This window comes from Podarcis cretensis (assembly GCF_951804945.1).
Source record: "Podarcis cretensis genome assembly, chromosome: 4".
NCBI lineage: Eukaryota > Metazoa > Chordata > Lepidosauria > Squamata > Lacertidae > Podarcis > Podarcis cretensis.
Window position 1 is genome coordinate 24,411,309 of NC_137173.1, and position 15,612 is coordinate 24,426,920.

The 15,612-nt window shown below is 40.4% G+C and overlaps 2 protein-coding genes and 1 long non-coding RNA gene across 4 annotated transcripts in view; 2 read left to right on the forward strand and 1 right to left on the reverse strand.

Moving 5' to 3' along the window:
- LOC307215125 overlaps positions 1 to 154 on the forward strand; it is a 58,599-nt gene extending 58,445 nt beyond the window's left edge. Inside the window, exon 6 of the long non-coding RNA XR_013838290.1 lies at positions 48 to 154. This is a non-coding gene — a long non-coding RNA (uncharacterized lncRNA). The remainder of the gene's footprint in view (positions 1 to 47) is intronic.
- The window catches only part of CRYL1 (crystallin lambda 1), a 37,241-nt gene extending 34,040 nt beyond the window's left edge, over positions 1 to 3,201 (reverse strand). The window contains exon 1 of the mRNA XM_079974070.1: positions 3,022 to 3,201. Within this exon, the coding sequence (XP_079830196.1) occupies positions 3,022 to 3,062 (41 nt within the window). The 5' untranslated portion in view covers positions 3,063 to 3,201. The remainder of the gene's footprint in view (positions 1 to 3,021) is intronic.
- Positions 3,202 to 6,604: 3,403 nt separating this feature from the next.
- The window catches only part of IFT88 (intraflagellar transport 88), a 34,978-nt gene continuing 25,970 nt past the window's right edge, over positions 6,605 to 15,612 (forward strand). Inside the window, exons 1-10 of one of the 2 annotated variants that reach the window (XM_079973604.1) lie at positions 6,605 to 6,738; positions 6,861 to 6,927; positions 7,986 to 8,081; positions 8,781 to 8,843; positions 9,915 to 9,971; positions 10,558 to 10,611; positions 12,579 to 12,642; positions 12,737 to 12,806; positions 14,327 to 14,417; positions 15,147 to 15,251. In XM_079973604.1, coding sequence (XP_079829730.1) covers positions 7,992 to 8,081; positions 8,781 to 8,843; positions 9,915 to 9,971; positions 10,558 to 10,611; positions 12,579 to 12,642; positions 12,737 to 12,806; positions 14,327 to 14,417; positions 15,147 to 15,251 — 594 coding nt within the window. In that variant the 5' untranslated portion in view covers positions 6,605 to 6,738; positions 6,861 to 6,927; positions 7,986 to 7,991. Of the gene's footprint in view, positions 6,764 to 6,860; positions 6,928 to 7,985; positions 8,082 to 8,780; positions 8,844 to 9,914; positions 9,972 to 10,557; positions 10,612 to 12,578; positions 12,643 to 12,736; positions 12,807 to 14,326; positions 14,418 to 15,146; positions 15,252 to 15,612 lie in introns of both variants that reach the window. The other variant, XM_079973605.1, reaches the window with a different exon arrangement.

Sequence of the window (15,612 nt, forward strand, 5' to 3'; positions counted from 1 at the left end):
TGAGATGCAAAACACTCTTTTAATTAACATGTTTTTATTATTCTTAGGTGATAGCGAGAAAATCTTTGAGAAGCTTTTCAAAAGTCTTATCATATATTCTTAGGTGTTTCTTATTTAGAAAAGACTGTAAATAAAGCAGTCTGACTTTAAAAAATGATTTTTGCAAGTTCTTTTTTAAAATTACAGTGGTGCCTCGCAAGACAAAAATAATCTGTTCCGCGATTCTCTTCGTCTAGCAGTTTTTTCGTCTTGCGAAGCAAGCCCATTGACGGCTTAGCGGATTAGCGCTATTAGCGGTTTAGCAGCTTATCCGCTTAGCGGATAAGCAGATAAGCGGCTTAGAAAAAGGGGGGGAAAGGGGGGGAAAGTCGGAAAAACTCGCAAGACATTTCGTCTTGCGAAGCAAGCCCATAGGGAAATTCGTTTTGCAAAGCGCCTCCAAAACGGAAAAGCCTTTCGTTTAGCGGGTTTTTCGTCTTGCGAGGCATTCGTCTTGCGGGGCACCACTGTAAATTTCTATACCGTCCATCAGCTCTTGCCACGAAAATAACATGTGCTTTATATAAGAAAGTTATATAATCCTTGCATAATATTGTCCTCCTAGGTAAGCATGTATAGAATTGCAAGCTAAATGTGCTTAAATTGGCCCGGATTATGCCCACAGTAAAGTCCCATTGAGTTCAGTAGGACTTAATCTGAATGGCATGCATAGGATTGCACTATTAATTGCAATACATTTCCACTAGAAATTAAGCACATGCTCCACTTCAGACAATAAAATGTCTTGGGCACTGACATTATTGTGAATGGAACTGAATTGCCCAATAACTAAGCAAAGCAAAATAAGGAAGTATTTATCTTTTTTTATAACTGGGGACAATGATGCATGGGTCAAGTCATATTTGCCAGGAATCTTGCAGATCTCAACATCTGCAAGTAAAAGGCAGCAAAGGAGAAAATCGGAACAAAAAATGTGGAAGTATATTGCAAATGTGGCTGAGGAAGCTATCTATCTACACTACAACACTGTATACTAAAATAGGAAGACAATATGCTTTAGAATAACTGAAATAGAATTTACAGAGCAATCATAACCCATACAGGTGGAGTTTGGACAAATAACTTATGGTACCATCTTTTCTTGAATATGGCTTATAATTCAATGTATTAATATTTCCATAAGATGCTTTTAGACTTCAGAAAAGGCTTACGAACCTCTGAATCAGTACCGTATTTTTTGCTCTATAACACTCACTTTTTCCCTCCTAAAAAGGGGAATTGTGTGTGCGTCTTATGGAGCGAATGCAGGCTGCGCAGCTATCCCAGAAGCCAGAACAAGAAGAGGGATCGCTGCTTTCACTGCGCAGCAATCCCTCTTGCTGTTCTGGCTTCTGAGATTCAGAATATTTTTCGCCCTGTTTTCCTCCTCCAAAAACTAGGTGCGTCTTATGGGCTGGTGCGTCTTATAGAGCGAAAAATACGGTATATTGTCAGTATTTTCCTTATAAAAGCATATGTATATACAATACACTTTTTGCCATATTCACCATAGGAAATTAAAGCTTTCCACATATAAAGGCATGGATGACCACACACTTTCCTTGGAGTTTTACTGATTTCAATGGTACTTTGTTTTCATACAGTTAATAGCCGTGTTAAAAATTGGCAATAAACATGATTTGTTTATCACTTGTTCTCTTAATCAGTTAACAGGATACAAGAACAATACTGGTGCAATTCTACATGAAGGTTACTAATGGTACAGAGGTCATCTACTTCACAGTTTTATTCAGACATACACTCAATATTCAGAACAAACATGTACTTTCATTCACTTAGTTTACAAGAGTCTCTTAATCACATATCTGACAGCAATTCATAGTCCACAGTGCAGTAGCCTCAACAGACTACCAACAAACCTCTAGCACAGAAAGAATTGCTGGTTGACCTTTGTTCTGTGCTAGCTGAAGTGTTCCAATTTTCGACATTTAAGCAGTTTCCCAGTTGGTGCTACCATTGGGCAAAGTTTGACCTTACCCTCTACATACCACTGGTGACCGATGCATAACTGAGTGCAGCCCCTAGCTGCTGCCTTAGTCTAACAGCATGCGACAACGTAAAAGGCACATGCTCCAAACACAATTCACACCTCTTATGTTCTGCGGTCGGGCAGCAAGACTGCGTATGGAGCAAGCCTTGAGGTCCCTTTGTTTGAAGAGTTAAGGTTGGGGCAAAAACATTCAATTATAAAAATAAGCAAGCCAGAGTTTTAGGCCTTATCAAACGGGGGAAACGGAGGCATATATATTTTAAAGCCATTTGTGAGCTTCCAATAGACATTTGATCAGCCACCAAGTGAACAGAATGCTGGACTACATAGGCCTTCCATTTGATCCAGCAGGGCTCTTTTTTTCTTAATTATAAGCAAGCACACACAGCAGCACTAGTATTAGGTACAAATTTCCTGTTACTTTAATTAGATGCACTTAATTTAGAGGGAGAGAAAAAAGAACAACACATACAACCTGAACATAAATACATGAAGGCTATCCAGATTTCAATCAGGTTACTACACTATAAAATTATCTTGGCAAAAAATCTACATTTTGCTGTTTATAAAAGCTTTCCAAAACACACCACACTTTGAATTTCCATGCTGGCAATGGACTTTTTCCCGTGCTGCTATTCACCTAGAATATCCTTTAGCTCTCCATGTGTTTCAAGGTAATCTGTACAGACTAAACGCAAACAGATTAAATGGCTTAGATAAGTGTTCTATTCACACGCAGGAAAGTTACTCATTTGTTTTGTCTTTTTTAACACCTTGCTGCAGCAACAGCAAATGCCAATGTAAAAGTTGTGGTTTGGTGGCTTTGAAGATCCCACGCCTAAAACGCAGGTTCCACGTCCTTCGCGCTTTCCTGGGGGGAAGGGGGGCACAGGATCCCCTTTCCCGGACTGAAACACCCTTCTCCCTCCTCTCTCCGAGCCAACAGGAGAGCCCCTCGTCAAGGGATTTACCTGCCAACAATCACAACACGTCCCTCTTGCACGAGATCCATTGTGCCAAGTTCAGGTTGCAGCACTCACACGGCAGGAGGAGGAGAACCCGGGAAAAGCCACTGGGGGGGAACGTGGGCCAGCGGATCCCTTTTCAAGGCGGCGCTTCCTCCCCACCCCGCCACCCCCCAATTCCAAGGGATGTCACGGCCACTTCCATTGGCTCCCAGATAAGAACACTTCCCATTGGCTCCTCGGGTGCCCCAAGCGGCGGCTCGAGGGAACGTCTCCAGATGGGGGTTACCCGGGTCAAGGGGAAAAGAGAGGCGGGCGGGCGCGTGGGGCTCTTCAGCGGAGGGGGGCGAGGAAGGGGGTTCATTTGCTTCTTCCTGGCTTCGTTGTCGAAGGAAGTCGGCGGGGTGGGCGGGCAGTTCCGAGAGACTTTGCTTTCCCCTCATGGCTATGCATCCATATATATATGGCTTCCTCTTCCGCTTCTTTCTGTGGGGTGCTGCACGGCTGGGAGGATCGGGCCCTGTGAGGGTACCCACGAAGAGAGAGCGCATGCGCAAGCCAGAAAAGGCGGCAGGAGGTGCTACTTTACTCACCTCTTTCTCTTTGGGAAGGACTGCACAGCAGGTGTCTAGAAGAGCCACTTTGCAGGGACTCCATCCCAAGGGATGTGGGGTGGTGACCTCCTTGGCTGCGGTATTTGAAAGGCTTGGGGGGGGGGGAGAACCCACCACCAGCTTTTTCTTTCTCCCCAGGAAGCAGTGATGGCCACCAAGTTGAAAGGCTTTAAAAGAGGATTAGACAAATTAAAGGGAAACCCAGCCAGATGGGTTATTATTATTATTATTATTATTATTAGACACGCGGTGGCAGATGCCGCCTCAGGTGGTGGAAGCCAAGGTGTGCTGCCAAGGGGAAAGTCATATTGGTAACAATTCCAATATTTTGGCTGCAATCCATACATGTTTTCTTGAGAGTAAGATCCATTTAGTTCAATGGGACTTTGAGTAGACATGCCAAAGGTTGCAGATACTGCTGCAAGTGGGAGGGACACAGAAAGACTTTAATTCCACTGATTACTCAGGGAAAGAGGACACACAAACAAATCCCCTTATTCCTCTGCTGAGACAGAGGAAGGAGAAAGTGATATGCTACTAAACAGTCAATATTTACTCTGAGAGACCAGAGATAGGCACCCTTCAATAGGGCTTCTATGGACTTTTGCCATATACTATGAAATGGAAGCAGTGTTCCTTTCCATTTCATTTCCCCATTGTCCACATAATTTGGAAAAATTCAGAGGGCTTAGAAGGCCATTAAAAAATTGTATTGCACATTTTGGGGGACTTTTATATTTAATTAGTTACTGTAAATTGGCTCAAGTACTTCTTTTTGAAGGGCAGGGTATAAATGTTTAAAAGAAAAACATAAACCCACTTTTACTTTCCTAGTCTATAGAATATTATTATATATATATTCTCTCTCTCTCTCTCTCTCTCTGTGTGTGTGTGTGTGTGTGTGTGTGTATTTATTTCCTAGTCTATATAAGCAGTTCTGTTAAATGCTGTGAAAATATTTCCTTGCTCTGTCATGTCCTTTTCTGTTTAACATGTACTATTGTCATACACCAGTAATTCCCATACTGTTCCACATGAGAACTATTAGTGTGCCATGAGAAACGCATTGTATTAATTAAAGGCTTGTGTGAGCCCAGAAGTAAAAAAAGGTAAAGGTAAAGGTACCCCTGCCCGTACGGGCCAGTCTTGACAGACTCTGGGGTTGTGCGCCCATCTCACTTAAGAGGCCAGGGGCCAGCGCTGTCCGGAGACACTTCCGGGTCACGTGGCCAGCGTGACATCGCTGCTCTGGCCAGAGCCAGAGCCAGAGCCGCACACGGAAACGCCGTTTACCTTCCCGCTGGTAAGCGGTCCCTATTTATCTACTTGCACCCGGAGGTGCTTTCGAACTGCTAGGTTGGCAGGCGCTGGGACCGAGCAGCGGGAGCGCACCCCGCCGCAGGGATTCGAACCGCCGACCTTTCGATCGGCAAGCCCTAGGCGCTGAGGCTTTAACCCACAGCGCCACCTGCGTCCCGAGCCCAGAAGTACCCCACCACAAAGGAGGATGTCTACAACATCCCTGCAAAAGTGATTCACTCTAACTTTATTTCCTTCTGGTCACTGTTGAGGGTAGGCAATTGTGCCATCTATGTCAGGCTGGTATGATTATAGCACCCAGTCGTTTTCTATGCAGAAATGCAAAAGGATTACTCTATCGCAGAGAAGACTACCTCTTGCATCTCTGTGTGATTCATTGCTCTGGCCCTGCCTCCTTCCAATTAGTGTTAGAAAGGAAAAAAGTAAAGGTTTTTGGAGGACATTTCCTATATGTAGACATATAGAAGCTTTTCAGTTACTCAAGTAGAATTATGTATAACTAACAAGCTTCTATGTTCCTGCACCAACAGAAGCTGGCCCCATAAAATAAAGCGACATACACATTACTGTTTACTCTGGTACACTCCCACTGGTAGTGTCTGAAGCTGTGTACAGTACACATGAAGTTAACCACAATGCATATCTACAATGTTGTTTTCTTGGGAAAGACTGCTGTTTAATGTATTTTCCCCCTTAAAACCAGCTTCCGTCTAATTATAAAATGTAAGCCACATTCACTTTACAATCTGAGGTACTTTTGAGGTAGCTGTCATGCATGCACAATGACATGTATTTACAAAATTGTTATATGCACTGCAGCAGCAGTAGGATCAAGTCCCCAATCTTCTGAAAATAGGCACTGGGCTTTTGTACATAGTATGCACAGCACAAACCTTTGGATACCAGGCAGCTTGTCAGCTTAGCTAACAAAGTGTGGGATCTGAGAGAGTTTAGAAAATAAAATTACTGGAAACTACTTAAATCAGTTAACATGGATTTGTGATTCCTTCATTACTCCTTCCTGTTCCTTTCACTCCCACATCAATCACTGTTGTTGTACTCCAGTTTCCAAATTAACCAAACCTGCTACAACTTGTTTCTTGTCATTAAACAGAACCTAAACATCAAAGTGGAACTGCACCAATCCATCCAGAACAGGAAGTGTGCATACTAATAAAGAGATGAAAGTTCCAACAAAATATTGTGCCATCAAGCCACATGTTCCCATTGTTTAAACCACTTTAGGGCAACCTTACAAATTTGAACAGCGGGAAAATGTTAGAAGTTTCTAACTGACGAGGAGCATAGCCTGATCCTTACTGTATTTAAAATAATAAGAAAAAGGATTCTAATCAGGATAATTGCGTATGAGTGTGAAATCTTACATAGCTTAAACTCATCCTATTTATGCCCTTAAATTGTTCCCCTTTTATACAACAAATTGCACTATTTTTCTGCTCTCCCTTTTATTTCCCTGTAGTGCTCCCTTCGTTTTATGATCCAAACCCCGTCCTTATGCTCGCGCTAGGAAGTAGGACGTGACCAAAACTGTGGGCGCGCTAAGGATGCAGTAGCTTCACCTTGTGCTACTGCGCATGCTCTAATGCTTTCTCCTTTCCGAGCAGAGCGTTCTCGTCGCTAAGCAACCTGAAGGGGTGCATTGTGGGCTTGCGAGGGAGAGATATAGGCCCTAACGTTGACAACGACCCGGGGCTGCGTCGGTCGCCCGAGTAGAGGGAGGGAAGGCAGCGCGGACTTGCTGGACGTCTGATAAATTTCCTGAATATTGGTTGTCAATCTTATTACGCTTACAGGTTTTTTAAAATTTTATTATTCTGTAATTATTTTACTGTTTTGAAAAATATTTTCAGCAGTGTAACTCTCGTTTTGGTGTTTGCTTTTACTGTATAGGAAAACCGACACAACTGGAGTAGCTAATCGCAGCTCCCGACTCCAGAAGAGTTTAACGTCCATTGAGGTAAGCATGAAATTTTAATAAGTTTTTCTTTAAAAAACACTTTGGGGGTTTTTTGCTGTGATGGTTTGTATTGGGTTTTTCCCGTGATGATTTGTAATGCAAATACAAATAGCAGTAAGAAACTGATTTTGCTGGTGCAAGAGCATCGGTGATGCAAGTTAACTGTTACACAAAAGTGTGTGCCGATGCAGCTGAGCGATTACTATCTGTTCAAACGCTGTTAGGAATTATCACCGTGGGCGTAGTAGACAGGATTTTTGTTAGGGGTGGCAGGCTTTTGTTGGAGGCAGAATCTCAGATTTGTATTGATTTTTATGGATTGGGGGGGGGGGCAACTACCCTTTGCCCCCCCCCCCGGCTATGCCCATGATTATAACTTTTCTGATTTATTCCATTAGAAGTATATACTTGATCCTTATCAGTCTGGTTTTATTGCTTGCAACTGATGGTCATTACATTGTGAACCACAAAAAAAGCAAGGCATTCCAAGAGCAAGTTAAAACTATAACAACTTTTAGGACTGCAGGTTATCAAAACTTAATGTTATTAAGTTCCCAAAATCATTTGATTAAACAATCTCCCTGGCAGTTGTCACTGTTGTGGGTCCTATAATAAAAATGTAACTTCCTCACAGCTAGCACCTATAAAGCTACTTTAGGTAACCAGCTTGTTTACATTGGCCAGCACAGCAGTCATCTAATTTTGAAAAGCTGCTTAGTAAATTTTGAAATGAATAGAGGGACCTTTCCATAGGTAGATTGCATAATGGACAACATATGATATGGCACACAATGTTTTTGATCTGGCCTGATCCACAAACACAAAGACTATACTTTGTTGGGCTGTTAAATAATTTATCCATAAAATATTCTGTGAGCATAAACTGATCCCAGAAGAAAAAGACTTGAGCAGACACTCATAATTGGAAGATACCACAAAAGTAATCTAGTTTAATGCATACTTTATATGTTGTAACAATTTATGTAACTGGACTAACTGAATGTTTACTGAACGCTGAAGATAAAGGTAAATATTTTAACGTAGTCAATGTTTTATAGGTTAAAATGATGAAAAATGTCCACCTGGCAACCGAGGCAGATGAAGATGATATTTATTCTGGTTACAATGACTATAATCCTACCTTTGATACAGAGGTAAAAATATGGTGATACCAAGTTTATATGTGGATATTTTACAGTTTTGGTGTGATAAGGAAGCACATTCCCTGTTTCCGTGACCATCTGCTACTTTGCACAGAAGGGGAAATGAAAATGTGCAGAACAGTTTGGATCAGCGTAATTGACATTAAAAAGCTTGAGCTAGTGAAATAATGTCCTACTGTGAGTCTGCATACAAATGTAGCAAAGGCCATGGATGATATCCAATGTAAGCCACACTCGAAGTCAACCTGCTGTAACTTAAGTCCATTAATTTAAGTGGATTTAGTCTGAGCATGATTTCATTCTCTATCACCCTATAAGAACAAGTTACAGATAGGTAGCCGTGTTGGTCTGCCATAGTCAAAATAAAATAAAAGAAAAAAAATAAGAAAAATTCCTTCCAGTAGCACCTTAAAGACCAACTAAGTTAGTTCTAGGTATGAGCTTTCGTGTGCATGCACACTTGTATCTGAAGAAGTGTGCATGCACACGAAAGCTCATACCTAGAACTAACTTAGTTGGTCTTTAAGATGCTATTGGAAGGAATTTTTTTTCTTTTATTTTGTTTTGACTATAAGAACAAGTTAGTGAAAATCAAATGAAATGCATGTCTGTATTATCTAGCTACACTAGCAAACAAAATGAATTGCAAAGTTAATTATTTTAATGTTTATCTTTTTTATGTTGTTTTAGGATTTAGAGAATGATCCAGCTTTTCAGCAAGCTGTGAAAACTAGTCATGGTAGAAGACCTCCTGTAAGTAAATATTAAGAATTAAAATATATCAAAGTAAGCATGCGTAAGCACTTCTAGAAACTGCATTTCTGCTGCAGCAAGTTCAGCCTATATGCTTATTAGTCCCACTAAGTTCATCAAGGCTTTCTTTCTGCTGAGTATGGTTAAGATAGCAGCAGCCTTTGCTATTTTCACACCCAGCAGAAGTAGCATGTGTAGTGCCATAACTTTCCTCAGCTATTCTCCTGTACCTTTCATTGTGAAGTTTGCACTTTTCTTACATTTGTGCCCTTGGGACTTCCCAAGTAGTTTTCTTCTGTAATCAGACTCCACATATGTGACTCTCAGTTGTGCCCCTTGGAATGTTATGCTCAGAAAATCATGCTAAGGTTCTGGAGACGCAGTAAGGACAACCTGTTATGATCAAGCACTGAACATATGCAGTAATTAGCAAGTTATTGGAATTGAACAGAAATGTGCAAAGGGGCAATGAAAGTTTTCCTTGATAACTGCGCATAAGTAACCACTTAAGTATTTATCTATGTATGTTTCATTATTCTAGTCAAGCACTGTTCATACTGACTAGCAGTACTTCTCAAACCCAGCTCTTCAAAGTCCAGAGCAGAGGGTTTTTTTCTGAGACTAGCTACATGAGATTCCTTAAATGAAGATTCCGGGGGCCATATCTGTGGCCTCATACCCACAAGGCACATACTTTCTTCCTGAGCAACAGATGATTTTCTATCAGTGTTGACTTTCTGATCAACCATTTAGTAATACAGTAGGTTGGTAGCCTATTGCTTCAATAGATCTGACATGTGAGGATTGCCCCTATTTTTGGACAGTAGGAGACAGTCTTGTCTGAATTCTGAGAGTCACAACTTTTTAGTCTTTTGTCAAGAGGTTGCTCCAAAAACACGACATGATGACATTAAAACAATTTTGTATTTTCTCACGAATAAAGGGAAAAAACATTTTTAGAAATTGGTATATAGCTTTACTGTAATTTTCTGTAGTAATTATATTTTTAATATGCTAGTTTCTTTGAACGAATACATAATTCTTGCTTAATCTTTAATCTTTTCTAATAAGCTTACAGCCAAAGTTCCAGGTACATCAGGTTCACGACCCTTAGCTACTGGATATGGGGTAGGTTTTTATTTTGTACTGAAATTTACTCAGCTTTTCTTTCTTTGGCTCAGCACTTTCTCCAGTGAACCAATAAACATTGCTGTTTAATTTCTGATTCCAATAAGCCTATACAGTTGCATAGCGATGGGTCTTACATTATGCATAGATGTAACAGGGATTGATGCCAGACAGCGACAAGTGAAGTTCTGTAGCTGAAGAATCTCAGGGTGGTCTTCAGGTCACATAGTACAAACCCAGGAACTGGTCCTGGTACTTGTTGGCATTTGTCTTTTTCATGGTTTGTTAAACCTGCCATTCTTTGAATGAGATTTACTTTCCCACTTCAGAGAACATCAGTGTGAAGCTAGTGTTGCTTGTGCAGGGTGGAGAAGACAATTGGAGTTGTATCTTTCTCTGCTGCGGTTTAGAAATCTGGTATCTGCAGTGCGAGTTCCCATCCTTAGTTCTGTAAATTCTGTAATAATAGAGCAGTGTTCCCTTTACGGTTTTAGAACAGTATCCTCTGAGATCCAGCCCTGTTCTTCCCTTAGAAGCAGAGCATGCAGTGATTATTGACTTTAAATATTTTCTTACATTGTGCTAGTCAAAGACAACACTATCTTCATCAATGGGCAGACCAATGACAGCAGCTGTACAGGTAATATTGCTACAATTATTTATAGTTTATAGACAAGCATCAGTGTAATGTATAGAGCAAGTGAAGAGACAGGTCATGGTGAAGAGTTGAACTTCAAGCAGAAAGAAAAAGAGCTGAGAAAAAGAGGGGAGGGAGAACAAAATTCAGTGAACACAACATTAAATTTAATCTGTCTCTTTTTCTAAGCTATCATTATCTGTTTGTTTCTTCATAACTGTCATTGTATTTATCATGGGCTTCTAAAAGCTGAAGGTGTGTCTAGATTAAAACAAGCTTACACCTTTTCACGTATCAGTTTATTGCTTGATTTGGTGTATTTCCAAACATAGACCAGTTTCTTTCACATGCTGCAGAAGATGGAGGAATCTGTAGTAGGTAAGAAGCTAGAAAAGTTTCAGGTTGTGTTGTGTTGCCACCAGGTTGCAGGAGGGGTAAGCATGGTCAAATTCCTGAGGATGTTCTGTACTCTGCAGTATTTAAAACTACCTCTCTGGTATCAAGTCCTAAATGTGCTTCTTGTCTTGTAATACAATCAAATGCAGAAGCTGTGCTATCATCACTTAAATTAATCCAAGTGATTAATCAGCCAGTAAAAGCAGGGGTCCAGAGGGCATGTGATCAGTTGCATCTCTGTGACTATCCTGTCCGCATCATCAGGCTGCATCAACTGGAAATGATCCCGTAACAGTGGGCCAGATGTAGCATTGGAGACTTCAACTGGATTTGGTTTGGTAGCATCCAAGTCACTTTGAAATCAGATGCCTTTGCCCTCAAAGTGTATTGCAAAGCTCTTACAGCTAGTTACCATGTACTCCAGGAGTCTGTCCCTTGAATCTGGGGTAATGAGTCTCTGGTCCTCATGCAACAACCCTGTCAGCTGATTCCTCAAGGATGCAATAGATGCAGTGAAGAATGACTTATTTGCTGCCTTCACCCTTTGGTAGGCATGATTTTGTGTCATAGTGTGTGTTCAGTTGGCTTCAGAGCAAGATTTGCATCACTTGCAATCCAGTCTTCATATAGCCTGCTTCATCAACCACAGCTCCTTGGAGTACCAGGGAACAATACAATGTCCACCATTTCTCAGCCTTTTGGTATTGTACCTTGGTTTGTTAGTCTTTCTTTCATTGGAAGCCCCTGAAGAAGGGCTACCAATAATGATTTGCCAGCATCCTGAGACAATGTAACATATCATCTAATGGGAGCAATCCATTAGTAAAACCATTGTCTCCTTTCCCCCATTTGTTATACAGGGGTGGGGGGAAACCTCAACGTATATTGTGCAGCCTTTTGCTATGTCTAAACTTGATCAGTATTTTAGAAATGGTAAAATTAGATTGTTTAAAGAGAATAGTGTAAGATTATTCTGAATACCTCTAAGACTGATGCATTTTAGTAAAGTACAGTTACTGAGAAGTAAGGCTCACTGGGGTCAGTGGGGTTTGCTCCAAAGTAAGCGTGTAGAGCAGCAGCAGAGTACTATAAAAGAACAGACAGCATTTATCATCTGTGATCTTAGCATGGTGGGGCTACAGTACTAAATTCTGAGATAAGCCTCTGCTGCTGCCTTTTTCTATCAAAGAAAGGGTATCTTCCTGCTCTATGACTTCGTTTGAAATGCCTGATGCCATATGGCATCAGGTGCTTGGTGGGTGAGTGGCTCTGCCCATTTGTCAAAATGGCCTGTGAAGGGTGGGCCAATTTGTTTATTCTGTGAACTGCTGTTAGATCTTTTAATGAAGGGTGGCATATAAAATTAATGAATAATAAGAATAAGTAATAATTCTTGGATGTAGTCCTGGCCAGATGCCATTCTCCATCTCTGTTGTAGAGTATTGCAGTCTTGACAGGAGTTCAACTAGTGTATTTATTATAGAGTACCTAAAAGGTCATATAATTCAGTGTGATATAATTTATAAAGCCCTGCTTCCTCAGTTATCCATACAAGTAAGCTTTTGTTTTTAAAGGATGGTGTTGCTCGACCGATGACAGCAGTTCAGGCAGCAGGTTACACCAAAGCAGTTTCCAGAGGTACAGTTTTAGAAGAATCCTTGGCACTAAAAGGTTTTTTTAAAAGCCTTGGGAAGGCACTTTCTTACAGTTCACACTATTTACTAATCTGCAGGTTCTGTATTTGATCCTCTTGGTCAAGCAAGGGGACCAGCTCCTCCCCTAGAAACAAAGAACGAAGATAGGTATGTGGACAATGTTTGACTTTTGCAGTTAAATGCTTCAGATCTGTTTTGTTGTTGTTGTTCAGTAATTTTTCATTAAGATTCCACCATTTGTGTATCTGGATTCTGAAAAGAAAGAAAAGAATTTTATTAGAAGAGGCTTTTTGCTGTGCCTTTATTTTTCTTAGGTTGCTACAATATGGCTTTGATAATGTAGCAGTGGTCCTGGGTTATCTCACCATATGGTCAGTTGTACAAAGTTTAGCTTGCTTTCTGTGGGAAAGTGCTTTGCTGGCACGTTTTGATTTTTTAATATAAAAGCTAATAAGTTAACAACAGAGCTGCATTTAGCTATATATCTACTAGCTTGAATGAATTCAAAAATATATTATTTACATGTTGGTGGATCTGCAGACATAAATCGGAACGAGGCTGGCCAGCTGTGCACAATAACAGCAGAATCTTAAAGCAGCCAAAAATAACAGGGCTTCAGCAGCTTCTTTTAATTTCTTCTTCCTAGACCACCAAGTAAGGCATGCCTTTTAATGATCAAACGTGTTGTAATTTATCATCATCAATATTTATTAAATTTTGATAGTGTTCCATTACAATGTTCCTTGTGAGGCTGATGATACAGAATTAAACAATGACTGCAGTACAAAAATAAGGATCTAAATCAACGTTTATAAAATATTTCCCATGGCAAACAGATGCAAAGTAGTTTGTTGGCCAAGGCTTAGTTAAAAGGCTAAGCACCAAGTTAATTGTAGAAGGGAACTGAATGATTATTCTCAAGGGTTCTGTTTGGATTCAAAATCAGAGTGACATGGTAAAAGTAAAAAATCTTTTTTTCATGTAAGGAATAAAGCAGTTTGTAGCAACTGGAAAAGCTCACTGCTAAGGGTCACATCAGTCTTTATAATTTATTTATTCCTTTTTGTATTCCTGAGGCTTATAAGATTATAAAAAAAACTCCACAATAATATGATGTATGCAATTGCAAGAATAATAGCAGCTTATAAAGAAACGGCATCATCAAAAGTTGGAAGATTAAAATACAAGTCAGAACAGAGACGAGAATAAAACAATTATTCCAATACCAGAAATCTTTCAGGTGCCAGGTGATTGCCCCCAACCCCATCTGTAGGTTGGAACCAGGGAAGTGCAACAGGGTGTTCTCACTGAAATATGCTTTTGAGGATTGGGGGACCCTCCAGAGTGGCTTGGGATGGAGAGTAGGGTCCTGCAGTGTGAAGGAAGAATCACTGGAATTGGAGGAGGTGCACCTTTCATTGGTGGAAGTGCCTTTCTGCTCATGCAAAGCACATTTGAATCCAACCCCTGGATGGTAGCAGGCAAACTCCTACATCTGAAGAGAGTATTCTATAAATGTACCACCAGAGAAGACTCCCATCACCAGCTTAGTCAGTTGTTGTTGTTGTTGTTTTTAAAAAGCACACATTACCAGTGGTGTTTAATTTTTGTCATGGTATTTGTAGATCTTCATGATGATTTGATTCCATTGTGTTCCCTAACTTTAGTCCAGAGGGAAAGATTAAGCAGTTGGAAAAAAAAGTGAACGAGTTAGTTGAAGAAAGCTGCATTGCTCACAGTTGCGGAGACTTAAAGTTGGTAAGTCATAGCCTTTCATTTAAGCTGCTGCTTTCAGCTTAGTTGGCATACTGATAGCTGAAGCATATGAGACGGCTGCCACAAAGAAAGCTTGCCTGTCGAAGCATTCCGTGAACATCCCATAACATAGGAAGTCATTTGCCACACAAATTGGCCCATTCATTTGTTAGAGGTAACACAGTGGTGGTGCATTTGTGCAGAGCCATCAATCACTGACTCCCTTGTGTTAAGATACTGACATATGCAAGTATATTTATATGTGATAGATTGTACATGAAACACTTAAATTGACTAGCACTTCACCACTGGCCTGTCTATTTCAGACACAGTACACTTCCTCCTGGAAGAAATGCAGCCTGTTTCTGTTCTCAAAATGCATTTCTTAGAACCCAAGCCATGGAAACTCTCCTGGCTATTTAGTGTCCGTAAACTATATAGAGACAGATGTAGATTGTTTGCTAGCTCCCTGATGTGTGTGTATTTGTCCCTAAAGAAACACTATTGAATTTAGCCAGAAAGTACAATGAGAACTGCAATTTCTACTATATCTCCAATTTAATCATTCTTTCTGTGTGAATATGCTGTTTCTTGTTCTTTTACTGTTCTTCCCCTTATTGTCTTTATGTATGCTATAAAAATGTGTTTGTATAAGTGAAAATAAATTGTTTCATACAATATTTTCTAAAGAAGGGCAGAAGGTGCTACTGAAATGTGATTTGTTTCTTTAAGGCTCTTGAAAAGGCGAAAGATGCTGGAAGAAAGGAAAGAGCTTTAGTAAGACAACGTGAACAAACTATGTCTCCTGCCAACATCAACCTAGATCTTACTTACACTGTAAGTACTTGTCTATTTAGCAGATCAGTTTCTGACCTACCCTTTCTCAAGGACTTGAGGAAGGTAATGACAGTTGAGGGGGGGGGAAATGACAGTTGAGGGGGAAAAATATATACAAGAAGAACAGTATTCCAGTTTATCAAATAGAGTGCATGTCTAAAACGTGAAGAATGGTGATATTCATATGTGAATGCTGACACTCGGATAAATTTTGTAAATGCCTAAAATTTGAACTATACATTGTCCTGCCTCTATGATGTTAATCCAGCCACCTGGGATCTAGGGGGATTTAGTGAAGGAAGTTTCCCAGTAGTGATGTATGGAAGTGAGAGCTGGACCATAAAGAAGGCTGCTCGCCGAA